At 44.4% G+C, this 23,157-nt stretch overlaps 1 protein-coding gene across 1 annotated transcript in view; it reads right to left on the bottom strand.

Annotated features, from left to right (window-relative positions):
• MCM4 (minichromosome maintenance complex component 4) overlaps positions 1–23,157 on the bottom strand; it is a 38,209-nt gene that overhangs the window by 12,242 nt on the left and 2,810 nt on the right. Inside the window, exons 3-15 of the mRNA XM_082259875.1 lie at positions 21,929–22,090; positions 20,764–20,927; positions 20,577–20,678; positions 19,523–19,618; positions 12,448–12,543; positions 12,212–12,350; positions 10,050–10,270; positions 9,121–9,241; positions 8,488–8,747; positions 5,843–6,208; positions 5,253–5,380; positions 1,957–2,164; positions 1,005–1,233 (exon numbers count right to left, since the gene is read on the bottom strand). Of these exons, the coding sequence (XP_082116001.1) occupies positions 1,005–1,233; positions 1,957–2,164; positions 5,253–5,380; positions 5,843–6,208; positions 8,488–8,747; positions 9,121–9,241; positions 10,050–10,270; positions 12,212–12,350; positions 12,448–12,543; positions 19,523–19,618; positions 20,577–20,678; positions 20,764–20,927; positions 21,929–22,090 (2,292 nt within the window). The remainder of the gene's footprint in view (positions 1–1,004; positions 1,234–1,956; positions 2,165–5,252; positions 5,381–5,842; positions 6,209–8,487; positions 8,748–9,120; positions 9,242–10,049; positions 10,271–12,211; positions 12,351–12,447; positions 12,544–19,522; positions 19,619–20,576; positions 20,679–20,763; positions 20,928–21,928; positions 22,091–23,157) is intronic.

Below are 23,157 nucleotides of genomic sequence, written 5' to 3'. Positions count from 1 at the left end.
TCGGGGCTTCGTTCTAAGTTAAGTAATGCATAATGAGCTAGTATGCGATGCATACTAGCTCATTATGGCTTTGTCTTGCAGGTTTTTTTTTTTCTTTTCATTTTCGGGTTTACAACCGCTTTAAAAGCAAAAGATCAAAAAAACATTTTTTAGATTTCGCTTCAACCACTTCAGTTCCGGAAAATTTACCAGCCTTTATAATCTGGCCATTGTTTGTGATACCGCACTGCGTTACTTTAATGGTCAATCTCACGGTCATGCAACACTGTACCCAAATAAAACGTAGGTCTTTTTTTTTTAAAAGAGCTAATTGTTGGTATTTTATCACCTCTGCGTGTTTTTTTTTTTTTTTTTAGCGATATGAAAAAGAGAATTTTGGGAAAAAAAAGTGTAAAAAAGTGTCATTAATTTAGGCCAATATGTAATCTAGATATTTTTGGCAAAAGAAATCCCAATGAGTGATTGCACAAAAGTTATAGTGTCTACAAACGATGGACTATTTTAATGAAATTATTTAGTTTTCACTAGTAATGGCGGCGATCAGCAACTTACAGTGGGACTGCGACATTGCGGTGGACAAATCGGACACTGACACTTGACACATGTTTGGGGACACTAATACAGTCATCAGCGCTAAGAAAATATGCACTGACACTGGCATAGAAAGTTATCAGCTTATTGCCCAAACTGTACCCTGAAAAGTCTACATCTTGTCAGGAATACCTCCTAGTATGTAGTGTGAGCTTCAGCTGTAACTCAGTTTTGGAGGATTTATTGATGTCACCACTGTGCTGCTCAGTTCTACTTGCTGGAGGCTGACAAACGAGCAAAACCATGTCTCTACCAATATAAACTGCCTCCACAAAGACCAAGGACAAAAATGGGAAAACCGTAAGGAAAGACCAGCTGCAGGGAAAACAATGCTAGTGGCCAGTCCTCTGCCAGACTTTGGGGCACAGTTTCCAGATGGAGAAAAAAAAAAAAAAAGTTATCCCTATATTTACCTGTGGTGAGGATAGAAATATCTACAATGCCAGTCCTAGGATCTGTGGCAGACTGCTTTAATGCCTCACGATGAAGACGTTTGGCTTCTTCTACATCAATGGTCTCAACTTTACTAGAAAATCGCACTTTAGCATGAGATTCAGAAAGACGGATTAATGACTCCAATTGCCTGGGATAAGCTGAAACCATGCCACGGCCACTGCCAATTTTCCTCATGTCTACGTAGGCCTGAAATATAAAAACATGCTGGTTAAAAGCTCCAAAACTATTCTAAAGAGGCTGCCTATATCACATTTTCCAACCCCTAATTTAACACTACTCCATCCCCCCCTTCCAAAGAACGGGGGCAAGAAACCTAATTTGAGCGAGAGTGCACCTAATAGTTTTTAAAAAAAAAAAAAAAAACACATTTTTATATCTATGCAATTCCAACTTTAAATATATAATTGGTTTTGGATTTAGGGCTCAAAAAAGCTGCTTCGACAGGCCTTTGATTTTTTTTTTTTTTTATCTCTAAACTCCCCCCTACGTTATAGCAGTGTTAGCCTATGCACACTACAGGGGTTTTCAGGAGTTTAGACGCAGAAAAAAAAACCTTTCAAAGTCACGTTCTGAAGAGTAGTCTGAGAAAAAAATAAAATATGACTGAACACACACGCATAAACACGTTTTTAAGGGCATTCAGAATTTTTAAGTGTACATTTAGAATAGCGAAAAATGAGCCGAGGGAAAGGTCGGATAACACGCTTCTAAAAGCCTATGCCCATAAACGCTCAAACTCTAGTGCAATATGAGCATTTTTTAAGCTGCTTTTTCTACCAGAGGCTGCAATTTTTTCAGCCGCCTTTTATGCATGGACCTTTTGCTGTCAATTTGTCTACACCCCGGTCTGGTTTACAATAGTATTTCCAATTTATCCAGAACATGCAATTTTAGAACTGAAAATTATACCTCAATAAGAGCTTGGCTTGCTTCTTCACTAAGCCGGGGATGCACATAGGTTCGGGCATATGCAATATAGTCCTTTAACACTGCCATGTCCAATTGCTCTTCATTTAACTGCTCTTCACTCTGATAGTATAAGGCAACAAGATGGTGAGCCAGGCGTCTGTCGTATGTCTCATCTTGAGGGTCCAACATCAAAAATATCAGGTCGAATCTTGAAATGAAATGGTGCAAAAAGATTAGAGTTTTAAACCTCCAGCAGACTAAAAACAAAGCAATATTTTTCAGTAGGATGCCTAGGTTCTATTTTGGAACTATGAGACTGCAGCATTGTGGGCTCTTAGTTCAGTTCAAAGGCCATTCTGTCACCAGTAAGACTAGTCTCTCACTAAAGATCGGAGACCACTCTGATGGGTTCCAAATTCTGATCACATTGACAGCCAATCATGGCTTATTTTTTTAAAGCAAACCTATCTGCTTGGCTATCAATGTGCCCCACAGTGAGAAACAGACACCTGAAGCCAGCAACATGCAGCTGTTGGGAGTAAAATACAAATAAAATTAAAAGCATTTTAAAAACATAATGTAAGAGACAGGATGGATTCCGAACTCTGCCCCATTTGACGGTCAGAGCGGGGCACCTTTTATCACCTCCTTTGGAGCTGCCCAGACTTGCAGGGATTTTGGACACAGGTGGTCAAATTTCTACATGACACTATGGGCTCCCCTCTGACGCTTAACCCCAAGCCGTGCTTGCTGGGGATATTCCGACACCAGTGTAGATAAATTCACTACCCTCTTACATGAGACATTATTTCTAGCTAGAAAAGTAACTGCGCGGCAATGGATGCGTGACAAGCCCCCCTCCTTTCATGACTGGCTCCGAGAGGTTAACAATACGCTACCCTACAAAAAGCTACTATATGCCCACCGCAGGTGCCCTTCCAAGTTCAATAAAGTTTGGGATAGATGGGTACAGGCTTCAGAGACATGTATTTAAATTTTGCACCGTTTATGCTGAATTTTATATTCACCACATCTCCTGCTTTTGTTTACTGTTTGGGCTGTGAAGCTATTGCCGCCACGGGTTTGGCGAGTCCCCCCACTCCATATATGTATTGGATATACCAAGGTATACTTTTTGTTTGATGGGTTTTGTATTGCAGTATTACCATGACAGTTTCTTAATTTGTATTTTTTGTAACCAAGTTTTTTTTTTTAATTAATAAAGACCTTGTTTGCAATGAAAGAAGAGACAGGATGGTACAGAGTGCCCAAGACACTAGCTTTAGCACACTTCAGTCACAGATAGGTGCTGGAGGGGATGTGGCATGCAGGCATCTCCCCTTCATATTTGGTAGGGTTGTCCAAAAATGAAGCCTTACTGTGCAGCGATTTGAAAACTTCAGACATTACCACTTTCCAGATTGATGACCAGGGCAATGTTTACTGCACGACACTATTGGGGCCTATCAAGAGTAGTGAGACCCCCATCACTTCTTCATTCCTGCCAAGAGTTTTATTCTGCTGTTTTGGACGCAAACAGGTACCCATTGTGGAGAATTGATAGGGTACATTCAATTATGGAAGCTTAAGAATGGCTATATGCCTGTCAGGATTAATGACAAACGATACATGATATGGGGCACTTGGATCCATTTCAAAAACTACTAGATTGGCCCACCCATTCCCCATCACTTGGTATATAGGTTGACAAATGGTAGCAAAGGATAGGGCCCCCAAATGTTTGTTACTTTCCTGGATTTTTTCACTAAGGCACTGACCTCAGAATGTACACCTCCTCCTTGGTCTTTTGTTGTATTTTATGTTCTATTCGCCTCTCACTTATAAGTTTGGGTAACTTACTCTATCCCTTCATGGAGAAGAGGAAATTTGTATTAAAAGCGGTTGTATCCCGCTTTTTGACACTTTTACCTACAGGTAAGCCTATAATAAGGCTTACCTGTAGGTACAAATAATATCTCCTAAACCGGCATGGTTTAGGAGATATTTACAGCGCAAACGGCGCATGCGCTCTGAAGGTCCCGGGAGACCTTCAATTTATTTGCTGGGAGCTTGCCGGAAAATCACTCCCGCGCGCATGCGCGGGAGTGACGTCATCGCGGCTCCGGCCACTCATCGCGCCGGAGCCGTCTCTTCCAGCCAATCACCGCGTCGGAGCCGCCGAACCCGGAAGAGACAGCGAGGGATCATGGCAGCGCCCGCAGTGATGTCCGGTGGTCTGTGTCGGGGCTTCGTTCTAAGGTAAGTTACACATAATGGGCTAGTATGCGATGCATACTAGCTCATTATGCCTTTGTCTTGCAGGTTTTTTTATTTTTTTTATTTTAGGCTTTACAACCGCTTTAAAGAGGAAGTAAACCCTCCTCTGACACTTGTACCTATAGGTAAGCCTATATTAAGGCTTACCTATAGGTACTGTAAATATCTCCTAAACATGTACCGTTTAGGAGATATTTACATTTGATGCAGCCAGTGACGTCACTGGCGCATGCGCTCTGAAGGAACGGCCGATCGTGCCGTTCCTTCAGAGCCCTGTGCCGTGACCGTCGGCTCCCGCGCGCGTGCTAGGGAGTGACGTCACCGCGGCTCCGGCCAATCAGATGGCCGGATGCCGCGATCCCGGAAGACGGGCGACTGTACATGTCGCCCGTCATAGAGGTAAGAGAGCGGCGCGGCGAGGGCTCGTTCTAAGGTAAGTATTTGATAATGAGCTAGTATGCGATGCATACTAGCTCATTATGTCTTTCTCTTTCAGGATGTAAAGAAAAAAAAAAAAAAATTTCTCGGTTTACAACCTCTTTAAGTGTTACATGTGTGTTACTGCTAACCATTATGTTTTCAGAACACTTTTGAACTTTATTTGCATGCTTCTATTTTTTGACGTCTACCCTCACCTTTACTACTTCTCCATATACTCGCCCTATATTCTATAGGTTTTTTTTTTTTTTTGTATATTTTGAAATCGTAATAAAAAAAACACAAAAAAAAACACACTTTTTAAAATTGTTGTCGATTTACAATCCATAGGCTCTCTGCTCTAAGACAGAATTATCAGAGCATTATGTGTTTTAAGAGGTTGTTCAAGACAATTTATCCCACTCTGCCAAAAAGCAGTGATGCTGCAGAACTATTTCAGAGCCAAAATATCACATGGCTTGAAGAAGGTTACAACTTTAGGGGGCAATGCACTAACCCGGGATCAGTGTCGGGGCGTGTAGTGGTGGGGCTTGTTCATTGGACGTAAATGTCAAGTCATTCTATATATTTAGGTAGCATACCTGGATAACAGTGTGTGAGGAAGCTGAATGTTCTCAATGGTTGTTTTCTTTGGATTCCACTGAGATTCAACAGGATTTGCAGCAGCTAGGACAGATGTGCGTGCATTCAGCTGACAGATAATTCCAGCCTAATAAAAAAAAAAAAAAATGGACCAATGAAAATCTATGGAGACAAAACATTAGCTGGTGAGACCCCATAAAATGTGCACACATGGTTGGTGTGTGCTAAAGTAAACCATGCCTATCACAGTGTTGACATTTATTCCCCCTTTTTCTTAGAACTATACTGTAATGCATGCAGTATTTTCAGGGCACAGCACTGCAATGTAGTAGCGTAAACTCCCATGACCGGTAAAAACTCCCATGCAGCTGGTGTAACAAGCCTTTAAATTATAGGCTGAAAAAGCACAAGCACTGCTGAGAAGAGTTGTCTGCAGTTCATTAGTAAAACATACTCTATATATTGCTTATTTTTGTATGCAAATTTTAAGTATATTTCTATAATACAAAAAACATTCACTGCCCAGCAAGATCTACACCAAGTCTTATTCTAGCATATAAACTTTACCAAGAAAAAAACATGTACTTACCTTTGCTATGGAAAGGGTTTGCTGTTCCATGACTTCATGTAACACAGATCTGGTGCTCTCATTCATTTTGTCAAATTCATCAATACAGCAGATACCGTTATCACTTAACACAAGAGCTCCTGTTTGAAGAACCAGTTGTCGAGTTTCTGGGTCCTTTGTCACATAAGCCGTTAAACCAACAGCGCTGGATCCCTTTCCAGAAGTGTACTGGCCTCTAGGGACAAGGTTGTAGACATACTGCAGAAGCTGAGATTTACTTGTACCAGGATCACCACATAAAAGGATATTAACTTCTGCTCTAAAGTTTCCTCTTCCAGTATGACTGAAGTCCTTGCGTGTACCACCAAACAGCTGCAGAAGAATACCCTGTAAGAAACATCAACACTTTTACAAAAAACTGTCCCTGCCTTCAAAATGATACCCGAACAAAGATCGGTTTTGCGAATGTATTAAACTTTTTGAAAAACCTTCAGAAATATTATCTATGTTAGGATAATGTTATCAAAACGCACAATTCAAGTCAAAAAAAAAAAAAACACCCCACCAAACAGAATTGCAGCTTAGCAGGCCCTAAATGTTGTGGCTGCATTTGTTTTTTTTACCTGGCAATGATACAATACTTCCTGTCTTAGGAAGCAGTGCTAATCTCTAACACACACACACACACACCTCAAAAAATTTGAATATGGAAAGTTAAATTTCAGAAATGAAGTTCAAAAAGTGAAACCCATTTAGAGATGCGTTAAACACGTTGATATTTCAAGCATTTTTCATTTAGACAATTATGGCTTACAGCTAGTGAAAACCCATAATGAAGTATCTCAGAAAATGTATTTACATAAAGATTAAAAAAGTTTTTAATACAGAAATGTTGGCTTTCTGAAAAGCATGTCCCATGTACAGTATAGTATGCACACAATACTTGGTCAGGGCTCCTTTAGCATGAATTACTGCCTCAACGTGACATGGAGGCGATCAGCCTGTGGTACTGCTGTGTTATGGAAGCACAGGTTGCTTTGATAGAGGCCTTCAGCTAGTCTGCATTGTTGAGACTGGTGTCATCTTCCTCTTGACAATAACCCACAGATATTCTATGAGGTTTCGGTCAGGAGAGTTTGTTGGCCAATCAAGCACAGCGAAACTGATTAAACCAGGTAATTGGCTGGAAAATTAAAACAACATCTCCATACGCTGGCCAGCAGAGGGAAGCATGCGCTAGAATTTACTGCTTGAGCGCTGCGCTGACTTTGGACTTGATGAAACACCGTCAATTAACACCAGATGACATGGCTGCCCAAATCATCCCAGACTGTAGAAAAGGTTGCATTTCATTTGGAAATTCAAGGTCCAAAGTCAGCGCAGCCCTCTATCAGAAGGTTCTAGAGCATTTCATGCTTCCCTCTACTGACCAGCTTTGTGGAGATGCTGATTTCATTTTCCAGCAGGACTTGGCACATGCTCACTTTGCCAGACATACCAATACCTGGTTTAATGATCATGGTATCACTGTGCTTGATTGGCCAGCAAACTTGCCTGACCTAAACCCCAGAGAATTTGTGGGGTATTGCCAAGAAGAAAAATGAGACACCAGACCCAACAATGCAGACCACCTGAAGGCCGCTATCAAAGCAACCTGGGCTTCCATAACACCTCATGCAAGTAAGATTGTGGAGCCGCACACAGGTAGATGAAATCAAAAAGGGTATCTTTATTCTTCAAAATCATCCAGGACAAACAGACAGTGTGAGGAACAGAATAAGTCCAAGGTAGACGCGTTTCACGCCACGAACGGCCGCTTACTCATTACCACCGTGGTAATGAGTAAGCGGCCGTTCGTGCCGTTAAACGCGTCTACCTTGGACTTATTCTGTTCCTCACACTGTCTGTTTGTCCTGGATGATTTTGAAGAATAAAGATACCCTTTTTGATTTCATCTACCTGTGTGCGGCTCCACAATCTTACTTGCATGTTTCCGGACGGCGGATCTAGCCAGCACCAGATTGGGCGCACACCTGAGCGGCATCCCCTTCCCCTTCCCCCTTCACATTGATGATTTCCATAACACCTCAGCAGTTCCACAGGCTGATCTCCAGTCCATGCCACACCTCATTAATGCAGTAATTAATGCAACAGGAGATCTGACCAAGTATTGAGTGCATACTATACTGTACATGGGACATACCTTTCAGTAAGCCAACATTTCTGAATTTAAAAATTGTTTAAATTGGTCTTACGCAATTCAAATTTTCTGAGATACCCAATTTTGGGTTTTCATTAGCTATAAGCCATAATCAAAATTTAAAAAGAAAAATGCTTGAAATATATCCCTCTGTGCACAACACATGTATATAAAATATAGCAGTGTCACTTTTTAAATTACATTTTTGATTATATTCTCAATTTCATAAGATGCACCTGTATATACACTGAAAGTATGTGTGTATCTATGTGCAGCAACCCCCTAGGCTGCCTTCTCCACTGGACCACAAACACCTAATAGTTTATGGGTGTGATTTGTAGCTCACAGAAGATGGCTGAGGAAGGCAGAGGTTTTAAATTTTGGCACAGTGTTACAATGACAAGCGGAAACAGACGTAGTGATATATGCTGTATGACCACAATGGCAAAATAGGTAGCAAACATACCTTCTTAATGTCCTCATGTTCATAAATACTTGGTGCTAAAGCCGAGGAAAGTCTCTCATAAATGTCTGGCTTGGAGGCAAGTCCCTTCAACATCTCAATACGCTCCTCTGTGAACATTTTATGTTCTGTGTCCTCATCGATACCATGCAAGCGCTTGGAGTCAGTCTTCCGGTAATGGATGACATCAATGTGAGTCTTGTAAACTGATTTAACATTTCTAACTCTGGGATTTACTCTAATAGGAACTGCTCTGTAAATTCCTACAATCAAAGAAAAAAATAAATAAAAGAAGGTTTGGGTTACAAACGCAAAAAAAAAAAAAAAAAAAAAAAAAAAAAAAAAAAAAAAAAAGAAGCACCACATCATACATAGTTCTAGTTTACATAGCTACTGGAATGTTGAATACCTGTGATGCAGCTTGTTCATTGCTAAGAGTTGGCTGCAGTTCACTAGTAAAAACAGTCTCTATATAGATTTTTTTTTAAGTGATCTACTTCTAGCTATATTTTTAATTTCTCAAGTAACAGGAAATTAACTTAGAGCAGGACCACCATTAAGGAGTAAAAAACAGAAAAATGTATCTAGAATAGAATTAGAGAAAAGCCAATGTAGTTTTAGAAAATAAAAGTATACCTGTCACATTCACCCTGTCTCCAGGTTGCACCTTGTCCACCAAGTCATTGTGAGCATACAAAATAATTGTATGAGGGGTCTGCCCAGCAGGCATATCTTCAGGAGACTCTTGCAGCTTGATCTAAAACACACAAAAACAGACACTTAGATGTAGAAACAAAACCCTAATTTTAACTAAAATCACGAGGATCCAACGTGGAATAGATACAACTTGGCACAAATGCCAAGTTTTGTATTATGTCATAATTTGAGTAGGTTACAATACACCTAAAGGCGACAAAAACCCCAAAGCAATGCACGCAGTACTATTCACTGTTGTGCCAATGCGCACTATCTTGCATTTAATGCATTTTGGGGGTCACCATACAAAACGAATGGCACTCCAGCACACTGACACGTAATGAGCATTACTCTGAACAGCCCAACATTACACAAGTACAGATAGATATCAGGAATTGTGATTTCACCTACTGCATACTTACTCCAGATCAATGGTTTAGAACGTGAAGAAAAATCAAAGACCACGAGTGAACTATTTTCAGTATGGACAGCAATAAAAATATTAAACCTAGTGCAAGTTTCCCTGTTTCATCTTATAGGACAATTTATATTGTCAAAAATATTGATTTTGGAAGCGTCCTGCTCCTGCAAGTGGCGCTATCAAACCCATCCATTTAACGATCTGGCTATGTCTTTTATTTTTATTTAACTTTACCCTCAAGTGAACACTTCCTTTAGTAAATCAGCCCTATTAAATCACTGCTGACAAGCCTAACAGAATAGCTGAGGCTTTCTGGCAGATACATATACGCAAGCTTTTAACATTGCCTTAAGTTGGTGCGACTACAAACTTACTACTAAAATGCAATGTACCAGACTGACAAAAAAAAAAAAACAAACCACACACAAATTTAGAAGTGAGAACTTACCATTTGTTTGTCTGAAAACATAGAACGATTATGTATCAGAGCCATGCTGTGCGTGGTGTTGCAGTGCTTACAGACAGATGGTTCTGAAATACGGCCACGATCTACTTCCACTCTGGTGGTGAAAGAGCAGACCTGACATTTAAAGAAAGCTTCTTGCATCTCTGGGATAATCTGAGAAGTTCTGATGACCATTCCTCCAATTGTAATGAGCTGATCAATATCTAAAAGACAGGTCATAGTGCAGTCCATAAAACCATAAGGTCCGATTACACACAGTTTCAATACAGTGCTGCAAGGCTTGAAGGTTGCGTTGGAAGTTAAATGTTCAGGATTTGTGTTCTTTAAAGCGGTTGTATCCCGCTTTTTGACACTTTTACCTACAGGTAAGCCTATAATAAGGCTTACCTGTAGGTACAAATAATATCTCCTAAACCGGCATGGTTTAGGAGATATTTACAGTGCATGCTCGCGCGAGCGGCGCATGCGCTCTGAAGGTCCGGGGGGACCTTCAATTAAGTTGCCGGGAGCTTGCCGGAAAAATCACTCCCGCGGTGACGTCATCGCGGCTCCGGCCAATCAGCGCGCTGGAGCCGATTCTTCCGGCCAATCAGCGCGCCGGAGCCGCCGAACCCGGAAGAGACGACGAGGGATCATGGCAGCGCCCGCATCGATGTCCGGGGGTCCGTGTCGGGGCTTCGTTTTAAGGTAAGTTACACATAATGGGCTAGTATGCGATGCATACTAGCTCATTATGCCTTTGTCTTGCAGGTTTTTTTTTTTATTTTTTTTTATAGGGTTTACAACCGCTTTAATTTATTCAGGACTAAAACGTTAAGCACTTACATTCCCAGCCCATTGATTGACTACTTCCAAGCTCTTCACGCCCAAATCTGTTTTCTAACACTTTAACCACTTGCCAACCAGCCACTGTACTTATACCGCGGCAGGTCGGTTATGTCTCGTGAAACAACGTACCTGTAAGTCTTTTCGCGAGACAGCTAGTGGGGGGTGAGCGCACGCCGATTGGCCATAGGGGGAGCCATTCAGCTAGTGCGGCGGCCGCGATGTCCACTGGGCACCTACAATCGCTCCCCGTAGAGAGATGTAAACATGGCAGACCGCTGTTCTGTCAGTAATGAACACAGGCATCCTGTGTTCCTTTTATTTAGGAACACAGGTCTCTGTTTATCCAGCAAGCCCATTCCCCACAGCGTAAGAAAACTGCCAGTGTCATTACTACAGCAACAGTGCATATATTTAGCATCGATTACTGTAGTAATGTCACGGGTCCCAACAAAAGTGTCAATGTCAGTTAGGGGTCCGACAACACAAAACTGGTCGCCGCCATTACTAGTTAAAAATTACAAATCTTTCCCCTAGTTTGTAGACGCGATACCTTTTGCGCCAAACATACCACGTATAGGGATTTTTTTTTTTTTTTAACCAAAAACATGTAGCAGAATACATATTGGCCCAAAATGCGAATTGTAGCACTCTTGATTATAGCGGGGGGGGGGGGGGGGGGGGGGAACGCAGATGTAAACAAATACAACCAAAAGAAAGCTATTAGCGGGGGGGGGAAAAAAAAAAACGACATCAATTTTATTTGGTTACATCATCGTACGACCGCGCCAACGTCAGAGTTAAAATGACGCAGTGCCATATCGCAAAAAATGGTCTGGTCAAAGGGGTAAAACTTTCCGGTCCAGAATTGGGTAAATAATTTTCTTGGGTCATGCTGGCCCATATTACTACCTTTATGAAGTAACTGGACTGCTAGGAGTGTATATACTGTATGTAGCAATCAGCTGCATACATTATATAGCACTGTGTTCTAGCTGCGTCTCAGGAAAATCATCCCAACAATGAAAAAAACATTAACTTGGGCTTCAACTGCTCTGTTAAAGCCTGTTTAGTTTTGAGCACTTAATTGACTTCTAGAAAGTCAGTGGAATGAGACATTCCTCTTGGCAGTTCCAACAGGGCAAAACGGAGAAACTCACTTCTGTTTTCTATGTAGCAAGTCCACAATGCTCCCTGAACCCATTATCAAAAGCCTACATGTAAATTTAAATACAAGTTAATAAAATTTAGTAAACAATCAAAATAAAAAAAACTGAACAAGTTCTGTTATTTCCTTTTAGGGATTACAGCCTTCTTACCTTCAGGGTTAAGACTTCTCATGTTCCTGGTTTTAAGAGCATTATAAGGCCTAACTTGAATCTGATGCTCCAAGATAGAATCGGGATAGCGCTCAAAAAAGAGCTGATTGACTGCCATGTCAAAGGTTGGAATAACTTCCTGTGGAGGGGGAAAGTGTTAGATTTTGCTTTTGAAAATACAATACAGTAGTAGTGTTGCAAAAAGCAAGTTTAATACCATGAGAAAAGGGCATTACCTGTGGATAGCAGACCAGCTGCCTGTACAGATCTTGGTCAAATGTTCGAAGATGGTCGCAGTCGACATTTAAAAATGGCTCACCAACCACATTGATCTAAGGATAAAAAGATTTAAAAAATGTATTCAGCTAAGAAACTTAACTCCTAGGTGAAGAGCCTGCTTAAATAAGAGCATAACAGTGTCTGCTAGCAACTCAAAAAAGTTACATGGATCTATGCAGTTTTCCCATGTTAACCACTTAAGGACCGCCCACCGCAGTTATAATGCGGCAGGTAACCCCTCCTGCGCAAACTGACGTAGGTATAAGTCGGTTGCGCGCCAGCAGCTAGGGGGGCGAGCGCAGGGACTCCGATGCACAGGGCAGGCAGCTCAGATTGCCGCCCGACACCCGCGATCGTTCCCCGTTGAGAGGACGGGCAGCTGTTGTAAACACAGCTGACCGTTATCCTGTATGGAATGATCACAGAGCTCCAGTGATCCTGCTATATAGGATCACATCTTTGATCATTTCACAAGCCCCTCCCCCATACAGTTAGAATCACTCCCCTAGGCTCACATTTAACCCCTTCATCACCCACTAGTTTAACCCCTTCCCTGCCAGCATCATTACAGTAACAGTGCATATTTTTAGTACTGTAGTAATGTCACTGGTCCCCCCCAAAAGTGTCAAAAATGTCAGTTAGGGGTCCAATCTGTCTGCTGCAATGTCGCAATCAAGCTAAAAATGGCAGATCGCCCCCCATTACTAGTAACAAAAAAATAAAAATGACAAATCTTTCCCGTAGTTTGTAGACGCGATAACTGTTGTGCAAACCAAAATACGCTTATTGTGGGGGGCGTGGCCTGGCTCGGCATGAGATAGGACGTGAGTAGCTGGAGCTCCGCCGGAATTGTATCCTGCATCATCTATCCTGTCTCCCCGCAGCGGCTTACCGAGACCCGCTGCTCCCCGGGACACTCCGGAGCCCGACCTGCTATGTCCCCGCCGAAAAAAACGTCCGAGGCGGCCGCTAAGCTTGATAAATTCCGCCGCCAGGACGGAGAGTCCTCCTCCCAAGATGGCGCCGGGAAGTCCCAGGCTGTCGGAGCTGCGGCGGGTGCAGACACAGCAACAGTCCTGGAAGCCATATCAGCATGCCAAGCGACCCTGACTACAAAGATTGATGAAGTAAAGGTTGATATCTCCTTGATTAGGCAGGACATGAGGCAGCTGCGGGACAGGGTGACCGAGGCTGAGAACAGGATCAGCAGCGTGGAGGACTCCCTCCCCCCACTCCAACACTCCACTGACCATCTTCAGCAGCAAGTCCACCAGATCCTACAAAAGCAGGATGATCTGGAAAACAGGCTGCGCAGATGTAATCTGAGGTTCATCGGGTTGCCAGAAGGAGTGGAGGGTTCAGACCCCTCTAATTATCTGGAACAGCTCCTCATTCAGACTTATGGCAGGGAATCGCTGTCGCCAACATTCGTTGTTGAAAGGGCACACCGCCTGTCGGGTCGCCCGCCGCCTCAGGGAGCCCCGCCGCGCACGTTCATAGCGAAATTTCTTAATTATCGTGACAGGGATACCATCCTTCGCCTGGCTAGAGTGAAAGGGAATATTCCGCTTGGGAATGGGAGAGTGGCGGTGTTCCCGGACTTCTCGGCGGAGGTACAAAAACGCCGCAAGGGCTTCATGGAGGCTAAACGGAGGCTTCGGGTCAAGAACATCAAATACGCCATGATGTATCCTGCTCGTCTCCGGGTGGAAGGTGAGGACCGCGTCCACTTTTTTGATGATCCTGAGGCGGTTATCTCCTGGTTGGAGCACCTTGACACCCGTGGTTAGAGGTCGGTGGCCAACCCCCCTTTTTTTTCCTATCTCTGCTGTGACTTATCCCCTCACACTCCTTGGTCCTCCTTCCCCCCATTGCTTCATGCGGCTGGTTACCCCCTCCTGGCGACCCTCCTTTCATCTTCCCCCCCCCTCCCCTATGCACGGACATCCGGTCAGGCGACTTGTATGAGAGACTGCCGCATGGGGTACAGAGGGGGGGCTGCCTTCCTGCCCGACTTGGACAGCTGCTCCCGCCATGACTTCCTACCCACTTCAGCGAGGAGACTTCACCAGTTTTCAACCCGGCGGAGGGTATCGGCTTCACCGATGCCCACTCTGCTACTGGGGCTGCATCCACGGCCCAATCTGCCATCCAGCGATTTTTCGCCCCCTGCACCCGATCAGCTCGGGTGCCGGGTCCCCGCGGATTTCTTTATTTTTTCCCTTCTTTTTTTATACATTGTATATGCCTGTGGCTAGCCAATTATCTACACGGTCCTAACGTGTCCGTTGTGTTACTCAGGATTTTGTATGGTCGAGCCCTTTATGTTTATAAGCCACAATATTTCCTGGGGACCTTGGGTTGTGTTTTTTTGGGACTTTATGCCCGCACGAGTTGGGGTTGGTGCAGGGCGGGGTGGGGGGTTACTGTTTTTCAGGAAGTGCTCTTCATGATATGTTTTGTAATTACTTTTATGTTGTGTTTTTCCTTTTTGTGTGAGCAGGGATGGTGCGGTACGCTTATATATGTTACTTTTATTATGGCTGTGGAGGATGTGCGGTCTGCGGGGCAGGTATATCATGTGGTGAAGTTTGGGAGCCTGGAGCTGTTGCAGCCTGAACCTTTCTGTTCGGTTAGATGGCCACCTTGAAATTAATGACCTGGAATGTCCGGGGCCTTAGAGACAAACTTAAACGGTCTGCAGCGTTTGCCTTCCTCAAAAAACAACGAGTGGATATACTAGTACTCCTGGAAACCCACCTAGATGGCCATATGCACCTTTCCTTAAAGAGACCTTGGGTGGGCTGGGCATACCACTCCATGTTCACCTCCCACTCTAGGGGGGTGGCGATCCTAGTGGCCAAAACGTTACATTTTCAGCTCCGGGACTCCCAGACGGATCCGCAGGGTAGGTTTATATTCTTACAGGTGTTGATTTTTGGGGAACCATTTTTAATTTTGGCCTTCTATGTTCCTCCCCCTTTCTCCATGACAGTGATAGCAGCAGGCCTATTGTATATGTCCCAATTTCCAAGTATACCAGCAATTTGGTTGGGTGATTTCAATACTGTCCTTGACCCTTCCCTAGACAGGCTGCAGCCTCTCCCCCAGGCTCCGTCGCAGGCGACCAGCACTAGATTTGCCCGGTTGCTTGGGGCAGCGGGCCTGGTGGATTCCTGGCGGACTATGTTTCCTCACCAGAGGGCGTACTCCTGTTATTCCCCGACGCACCATACCATGTCCCGCATTGACCTTATTTTGCTCTCCCGGGTCCTGACCCCGAGGTTGATGACTGTTGGATTTTCCCCTCGGTCGCTGTCGGACCACAGCCCCTACTGGGCGGTGGTCAGGCTCGGCCTGGACAGGCTGCCCCCGGCTTGGCGTCTCAACCCCATTTGGCTAACCCTGCTACCTGAGGAGGCATCGTTGGATACCTGCTGGGCCCAGTTTTTTACTGAAAATGGGGGGACTGCCTCTCCTCTAGCGGTGTGGGAGGCGTTTAAAATGCATGCTAGGTCATCCCTACAGTCGCACATAAAAAGGTTTAAGGCCAGCTCCGGTGAGGCGTACTCTCGGGCAGTGACTGAGTTGCAAGAGGCTGATAGCGCATACCTGACAGACCCCTCGCCGGCAAATGCCTCCCGACTTGGACTTCTGTCGCGGGCGGTCTCTCAGGTGGAATACGAACGGGCCAAGACTAGGTTGCTTTTCCAGAAGCAGAGAATATTCGAACAGGGGGAGCGGGCGGGACGCCTGCTAGCTTACTTGGTACACTGCGAAGACAGGCCGCCGGTGGTGATCACCCTGCGGACTGACTCAGGGACCCTGATGACAGACCCGGGAGAGGTGACGGAGCGGTTCCGCCACTTCTTCAGTCAATTATACTCCTCTAGGGCCCCCACGGACACCACCGACATGTATTCATTTTTAGACACAGTGAAATTTCCCACGCTAACGGAGGAACAGCTGCTTCCCCTAGAGGCTCCCCTCACGGAGGCTGAAATAGCCGAAGCTATGTCCAGATTCCCCAGGTCGAAGTCGCCGGGCACTGACGGTCTCCCGATCGAATTCTATGCTCAGTATTCTGAACTCCTTATACCAAAACTGCTTGAACTGTTTAATGCTATGTTTAAGGACTTCAGTATGCCCGCAACTATGAGGGAGGCCCTGATTGTCTTGATACCGAAGCCTGGCAAGGACCCTCAGTGCCCGGAATCATATCGCCCTATCTCTCTCCTGCAGGTGGATGTTAAGCTCCTGGCCAAAATCCTATCCATCCGCCTGAATAGGGTGATTTTGTCCCTAATTCATGAGGATCAATCCGGATTCATGCCTGGCAGGAACACGTCATTTAACCTCCGTAGGCTCTTTATGAACTTGCAGGCTACGCATGACAACACCGGGGAGAGAGTAGTCGTGACACTGGACACGGCCAAAGCCTTCGATTCTGTGGAGTGGGGCTTCTTGTGGGAATGCCTTCGGCGTTTTGGTTTTGGTCCCAATTTTCTTAAATGGGTTCAGCTCCTCTATAGCGCCCCGACTGCGCGGGTGCTGGCCAATGGGTGGGCCTCTGAAGAGTTCCCGCTGGCCAGAGGGACCAGACAGGGGTGCCCGCTTTCCCCCCTGCTATACGCTCTGGCGGCGGAGCCACTGGCTATTGCCATCAGAGCCCACCCGGACATACATGGGCTCTGTATGGGACCCTTAGTCGAAAAAATAAGCATGTATGCTGACGATACTCTTTTGTACCTGGCAGACCCTGGGAATTCGCTGACCACGGCTCTCTCCCTTATCGAACAGTACGGCTCCTATTCCGGACTACAAATTAATTGGGACAAATCCCAGGTCCTTTCTATCGACACCCCAGTGCCTGCGGCGGCTCTCGCGACGGGACCCCTACAGCGGGTAGATAACTTTAAATACCTTGGGGTGCGGGTCACGGCGCGCCCACGAGACTACATTCGGGACAATGTTCAACCTCTCTACCCCATGATTAAAAACAAGATTCAAATTTGGTCCAGACTGCCATTGGGAGTCATGGGCAGGGTGAACCTTATAAAAATGGTCCTACTGCCAAAGATCCTGTATATTCTCTGGCATTCCCCGATCTACCTCCCACTAAAATATTTTAAGCAAATGGATTCACTCCTGAAAGCGTTCGTGTGGGGTAACAGTAGGCACAAGCTTTCCTGGCGTAAACTACAGAACCCTGCCAACCTCGGGGGTGTGGCGTTGCCCGATTTCAACTCTTATTACCTAGCTGCACAACTATCTCAGCTATTTCACCTTGACAAAACTGACAGAACCCGCTTCCTTTTGTTGCTCTGCCCTGCCTGGTCTCACACGACAGGTGACCCTCTGTCGGTCATCCTGAGGGGCTGCAGGGGCGTGGGAACAAGGGGAGACTCCAACTCTATGTTGCACCATTATAGCCGCATTTGGGCGGTGGTGATGGATAAAATGGGTTACCCCCCGTTGCATACCCTTACCCCTCTGTGGCACAATGAGAATCTCCAGGAGCTCCGCTCGGTGCCGGACTCGGAGATATGGGGTGGTAGGGGTGTATATTACCTTTCACATATTGTACGTGGGTCCACCCTAGGCACCTTTGAAGAATTGAGAGCCTCCCACTCACTCCCGGACTACATGTTGTTTCGATATTATCAGCTTAGGCATGCTTTCCAGGCCCAGATCCAGACAGCTATGACCCCTCTGGAATCCCTGCCTATCCTGGAGATAGTCCAGAGTACTGAGCCCAGCCACCTGATTTCTATTTTGTACTCGGCACTACACTTGCCTTCCTCCACTGCCATTGCGTACGCTGTTAAGGCTGGCTGGGAACCGGAGGTGGGCGAAATGGAGGATGAGGATTGGTGTGAGGCCCTTGAAACCTGCCAGAAAGTGTCACCCAGGTTGTCTGACAGGCTAACCCAACTGTTCATAGTCCACCGTACTTACCTCACCCCGATCAGGCTGGCCAGATACAGGCCTGGCCTCTCCCGGGACTGCCCCATGTGTCACGCATCCCCGGGTACGTTTTTCCATCTACTCTGGCACTGTCCCCGCATACAGGCCTACTGGAAACAGATAGTGGCCTTCCTGCATGATACTATGGGATCCCCCCTCCAGCTAGACCCCAAACAGTGCTTACTGGGTATTTACCCAGATGAAGACATGAATAAATGCACGAAAACCTTTCTGCAGCACACGCTCTTTATAGCCAGGAAGCTGGTGGCTAGACGGTGGATGAGGGAGAGCCCTCCAGATTTCCAACATTGGCTGAGGGAAGTAAACTCTGTCCTGCCGTACCATAGAATTATGTATAAGAACCGGGGATGCCCCACTAAATACAACAAGATTTGGGACAGATGGCTCCAGAATTCGGCCACATGTACCTAATGTTTTATTTTACTTATTTATTTTGTTTCATTCTCTGCACTGCTCTGCTGGGATGTGGACTGCACCCTGTAGTGCTTCATTGTCCGTACCGCTCCATCCCTCTGCATGTATGTAAACCTGTTCTCCTGTTAATTTGTGATTGCACTTTACCGAAAGTTCTTGTTCGAATTTGGATTTCTACCTGTACCACGTTGGTTTATCCTTTTTTTTTTTTTTTTCTCAATAAAATCTCTGCTTTTTCAAGGAAAATACGCTTATTGTGATTTTTTTTTTTACCAATATGTAGCAGAAAACAAATTGGCCAAAATTGTTAGTTTGATTTTTACATTTTTTATGGGAATGTTATATAGCAGAATGTGAAAAATAGTTCAGAATTTAGGTCTTTTTTTGTTTATAGAGCGCAAAAAAAAAAAACAAAAACAAAAAAAACGCAGGGGTGATCAAATACCACCAAGAGAAATTTCTTAGGGTTAAAAGGACATCAATTTTATTTAGGTACAGCATTGCACGACCGTGCAATTGTTCATTAAAATAACAGTTTCGAATCGCAAAAAAATGGCATGGTCATTAAGGGGGCAAATCCTTCCGGACCAGAAGTGGTTAATTAAGCCTTACGAATAAATGATACAATACCTCTTCCAATCGCTGCATGTAAATGGGTTCATTCAAATCCAAACCAACATTGTCCTCTTCTTTGGCCGAGGGATCAATAAAGCGTTGTACGAACCGCTAAAAAGAATACAAATGTAACAAATCAGGATTCTACACTTATGAAAATGCTGTAATAGTAGTCAATCACTGACACTGTACTAAAAGACTACATACAGACAAACCTTAAAGTGGAACTATACTCTCCCAATCCAAAATGAATGAATTAAGTGTTTTTGGGGCTCAGATGCAGTGTAGATCCTCTAAGGAAATACATTACCACAACCGCTCCAGAAACTACTTGCAAAAATTATCTCTAAGAATGGCTTCACACTGGCACGCTGCACTTTAGCCAAAAGCACAGATATTCTATGGTTTTCATGCGGGTTAGTAGCATTTAATCTTAGACTTCCAATTATGACCCATGGTTTTGGCACGCTTTCAGAAAGCACAGCAAAACCATGGGACATAATTGAAGTCTATGGGAAAGACGCTAATGTGTATAAAAAAAACTGCAGGTTATCCAAGTTTTGCCCAAAGTGCAGCATGGGGCACTGCGAAGCTACCCTAAAGCAATCTAAAGGCCGTAGTCATGTAGCGATTGTCGGCCGTAAATATTCGGCCGCCGAACGATCGGCCGATTGTCGGCTTGTTAGTATGATGCTTCCGACATCGCATTTTCGGCCGAACAGAATCTGTCGTGCAGACTTTAAAATATTTGTTGGCCGTCACCAGAAGGGCCGATTGTTCGCCAGTCAGTACAGAATTCGGCCGACAAACAGCAGATTAGCAAGACTGGGCATGCTCAGAAAAGAAAAAACACACGGAAAGTTAACCATCATAACTTCTGCAGTCGGCTGTTGGCCGACAAAATTCGTGTGCAGTCTTAAGCACTTTTCAGCCGACAGGACAGCACCGGACAAAAGACGGCCGATCGTTCGGCCGACATTCGGTACGTGTGTACGGGGCTTAAGTCTGACAGACAACATATACTAATTGTTTCCTATACCACTTTACAGATGGGTTAATATGCCCTTACCTGAAATTTCTCTCTGCAGGTGATAACATTGACATCTGTACCCCAGATAACCAACTTCTGCTCCATGGATTGTTCACTTGTAATCAGTTCCTCAGCAGCAGGCTGCAGGTATAACATTTTAAATTAATGCAACTACAGAAATTGTCTCTGAAATAGTCAAGACAGCAGCAAACCCAACACCTCTCACCTGGTCAGAATGTAAATCCACTTGCTTAAGTTTTCTAGCTGACCCCAAATCAGGTCTTTGTCTGGCAGGGGTACCTCGGATGCCACTCCTTGGCGTACCTTCCACTCTAGAACTTGGGGTTCCATATGTCAAAGGAGAGCTCAAGTCAAGTTCACTCTGAAGTGCTGCAAAATATACATTTAATGTTATGAAAATGCTCAGCACGCCACGTCTATCTGAAATATGGGAGATTTCTATAGAAGTAGTTATAAAATGGTACAAAGAAATTCAGGACCCGCCACAGACTGGTTGCTTTTAACTTCTCTGTAGTATACCAAAAATGATTTTTTTTTTTTTATAACAGTGAATTGAAAATTAAAACATTCACTACAGGTGCATTTTCCTGATGCATGCATTTTAAATGACAGTTGATTGATTCACCGGTGAGCGTTTGACGTAAGTCACATCCACAGCTTTATAAATAGACCCCCCTCCCCACAGTATTAGGCTACATTTGTACAGGAAACTAGCGCAGGTGTGAATGGCAGCGGCAAGAATCTGATAATTCCTGCAGCAGTTTCTACCACCTGTGAGCATTCAGCTGCAGCTGCTGAGACCTGTAAACTTCAATTAAACCATCAGCGGTGGCCGCAGCTAATGGGCCATACACACTATAAGAGTTTCTGAATACTTTTTCCTTTAGACTTACCAAAACCAAATAATATGAGGTCAAACCTAAACACTTTCAATTTATATGCAATCAGGCAGGCCCTTGCACTACATAGAAAAGGTAAATCTGAAGGAAATCTAACCACAAAAGTTGGATAGTGTGTATCCAGCTTAACTTTGGCTGTTTGTCTGCCCAGCAATCATTGCAGGTAAATCGCTGGCTGCAACAGCCACAAATAGCTGCAGCCATTCTGTCATTGAAGTATACAGGGTTTAGCGTCCACAGCTAAACACTCGCAGGTGGCAGAAACAGCGGCAGGAATGTACAAATTCCTGCCGCTGACATTCACACTGGTACTTGTCACCTGTATGAGTGTAGCCTTAGATAAAGCCCTTTTATACCAATATGCATAACAAGAATGCTACAGTTTTCCCAACAGTCCTATTCCTTATTAAAGTGACACAAAAAAAAAAAAATCACAATTAAAACATTAAAAGTCAGATATGTTTTTCACACCTGAATGCCGGGAGGGTGCAGGGCTGGAGAATAGCAGCTCCTGTCCACTGGGGCTCTGCAGATCACCAGGAGAAGTTGGCATAGGTAGCAGCTCACCAATGGAGGTAGAATCCTCCGTCCTACGTTTTTGAGATGGAGGAGAATTAACCTCTTCGCTCCGAGCTGGTACAGGGGGGAGAAAAAAAAAAAAAAAAGGAAGGTTAGCAACATTTAAAAAGGTATCCCATCTAAACATCATAGCACCACAATAAGATGCAATCCGCCTGCACTCTCTCCTCCTGTAAGCAAGTTTAGGGATAAAATTAAAACACCGCTAGAGTCACAACCTGCTTCATAGTGATATGCCTCACTCTCCAACACTGAGATGTGCCATGCAGGAGATTACAGAAAGCTGATAGATTCAGGAACTTGTACTGGTTTAAAAATACATTACATGAATCAAAAGTAGGAGAATTTTTTTTTTTTTTTTTTTTTTTAAACCACAGACCAGAATGTTTTGACAAAAGAAAAATTCATATACTGCCAACATTCTATAAAACGTATTTTTCTCTTTGCTTAGCTTTTTGATAGACTAGGCTTAACAGAGCCAATAGACTGGAACCATAACGGTTGTAGGCTCATGGTAACCTTAGAAAAACGTCTTTAACCACTTCAATACTGGGCACTTTCACCCCCTTCCTGCCCAGGCCAATTTTCAGCACTGTCACACTTTGAATGACAATTGCATTGTCATGCAATGCTGTACCCAAATTAATTTTTTATTTTATTCACACAAATAGAGCTTTCTTTTTGGTGGTATTTAATCACCGCTGGGTTTTTGATTTTTTTACTAAACAGGAAAAAAAAAAAGTTTTTGTCAGTAAATTTTGTAAATAAGTAATCTTTCTCCTTCACTGATGTGCACTGATAGGCTGCACATATGGGCACTGATGAGGTGGCGAGAGCGTTCCCAGAAGCAGAGTGTGTGTGGGCAGAGCGGAGCAGCTGCAAGCAGCGAAGAAGCTGTGTGTGAAGAGGAGGAGGAGCCGCGGGCGACATGTGCGGGGAAGCCGCACAAGGAAGCCGGGTGCAGAGGACGCACGTGTGTAGGGGAGTGATCAGCGACTGACTGATCTGCGGGCTGTGACCGTGAACTGTGACTGACTGTACTGAGACTGACTGCGACCTGAGACTGTAAGCACTATTAGATACTAGTGACATGATAAGAGACTGAGTGGTGAGCTGGATTA

Source organism: Pelophylax lessonae (genome assembly GCF_965119305.1).
Source record: "Pelophylax lessonae genome assembly, chromosome: 5".
Lineage (NCBI taxonomy): Eukaryota > Metazoa > Chordata > Amphibia > Anura > Ranidae > Pelophylax > Pelophylax lessonae.
Note: the sequence above shows the minus strand (reverse complement) of the source record. Positions and strands in the feature narration are given on the sequence as shown.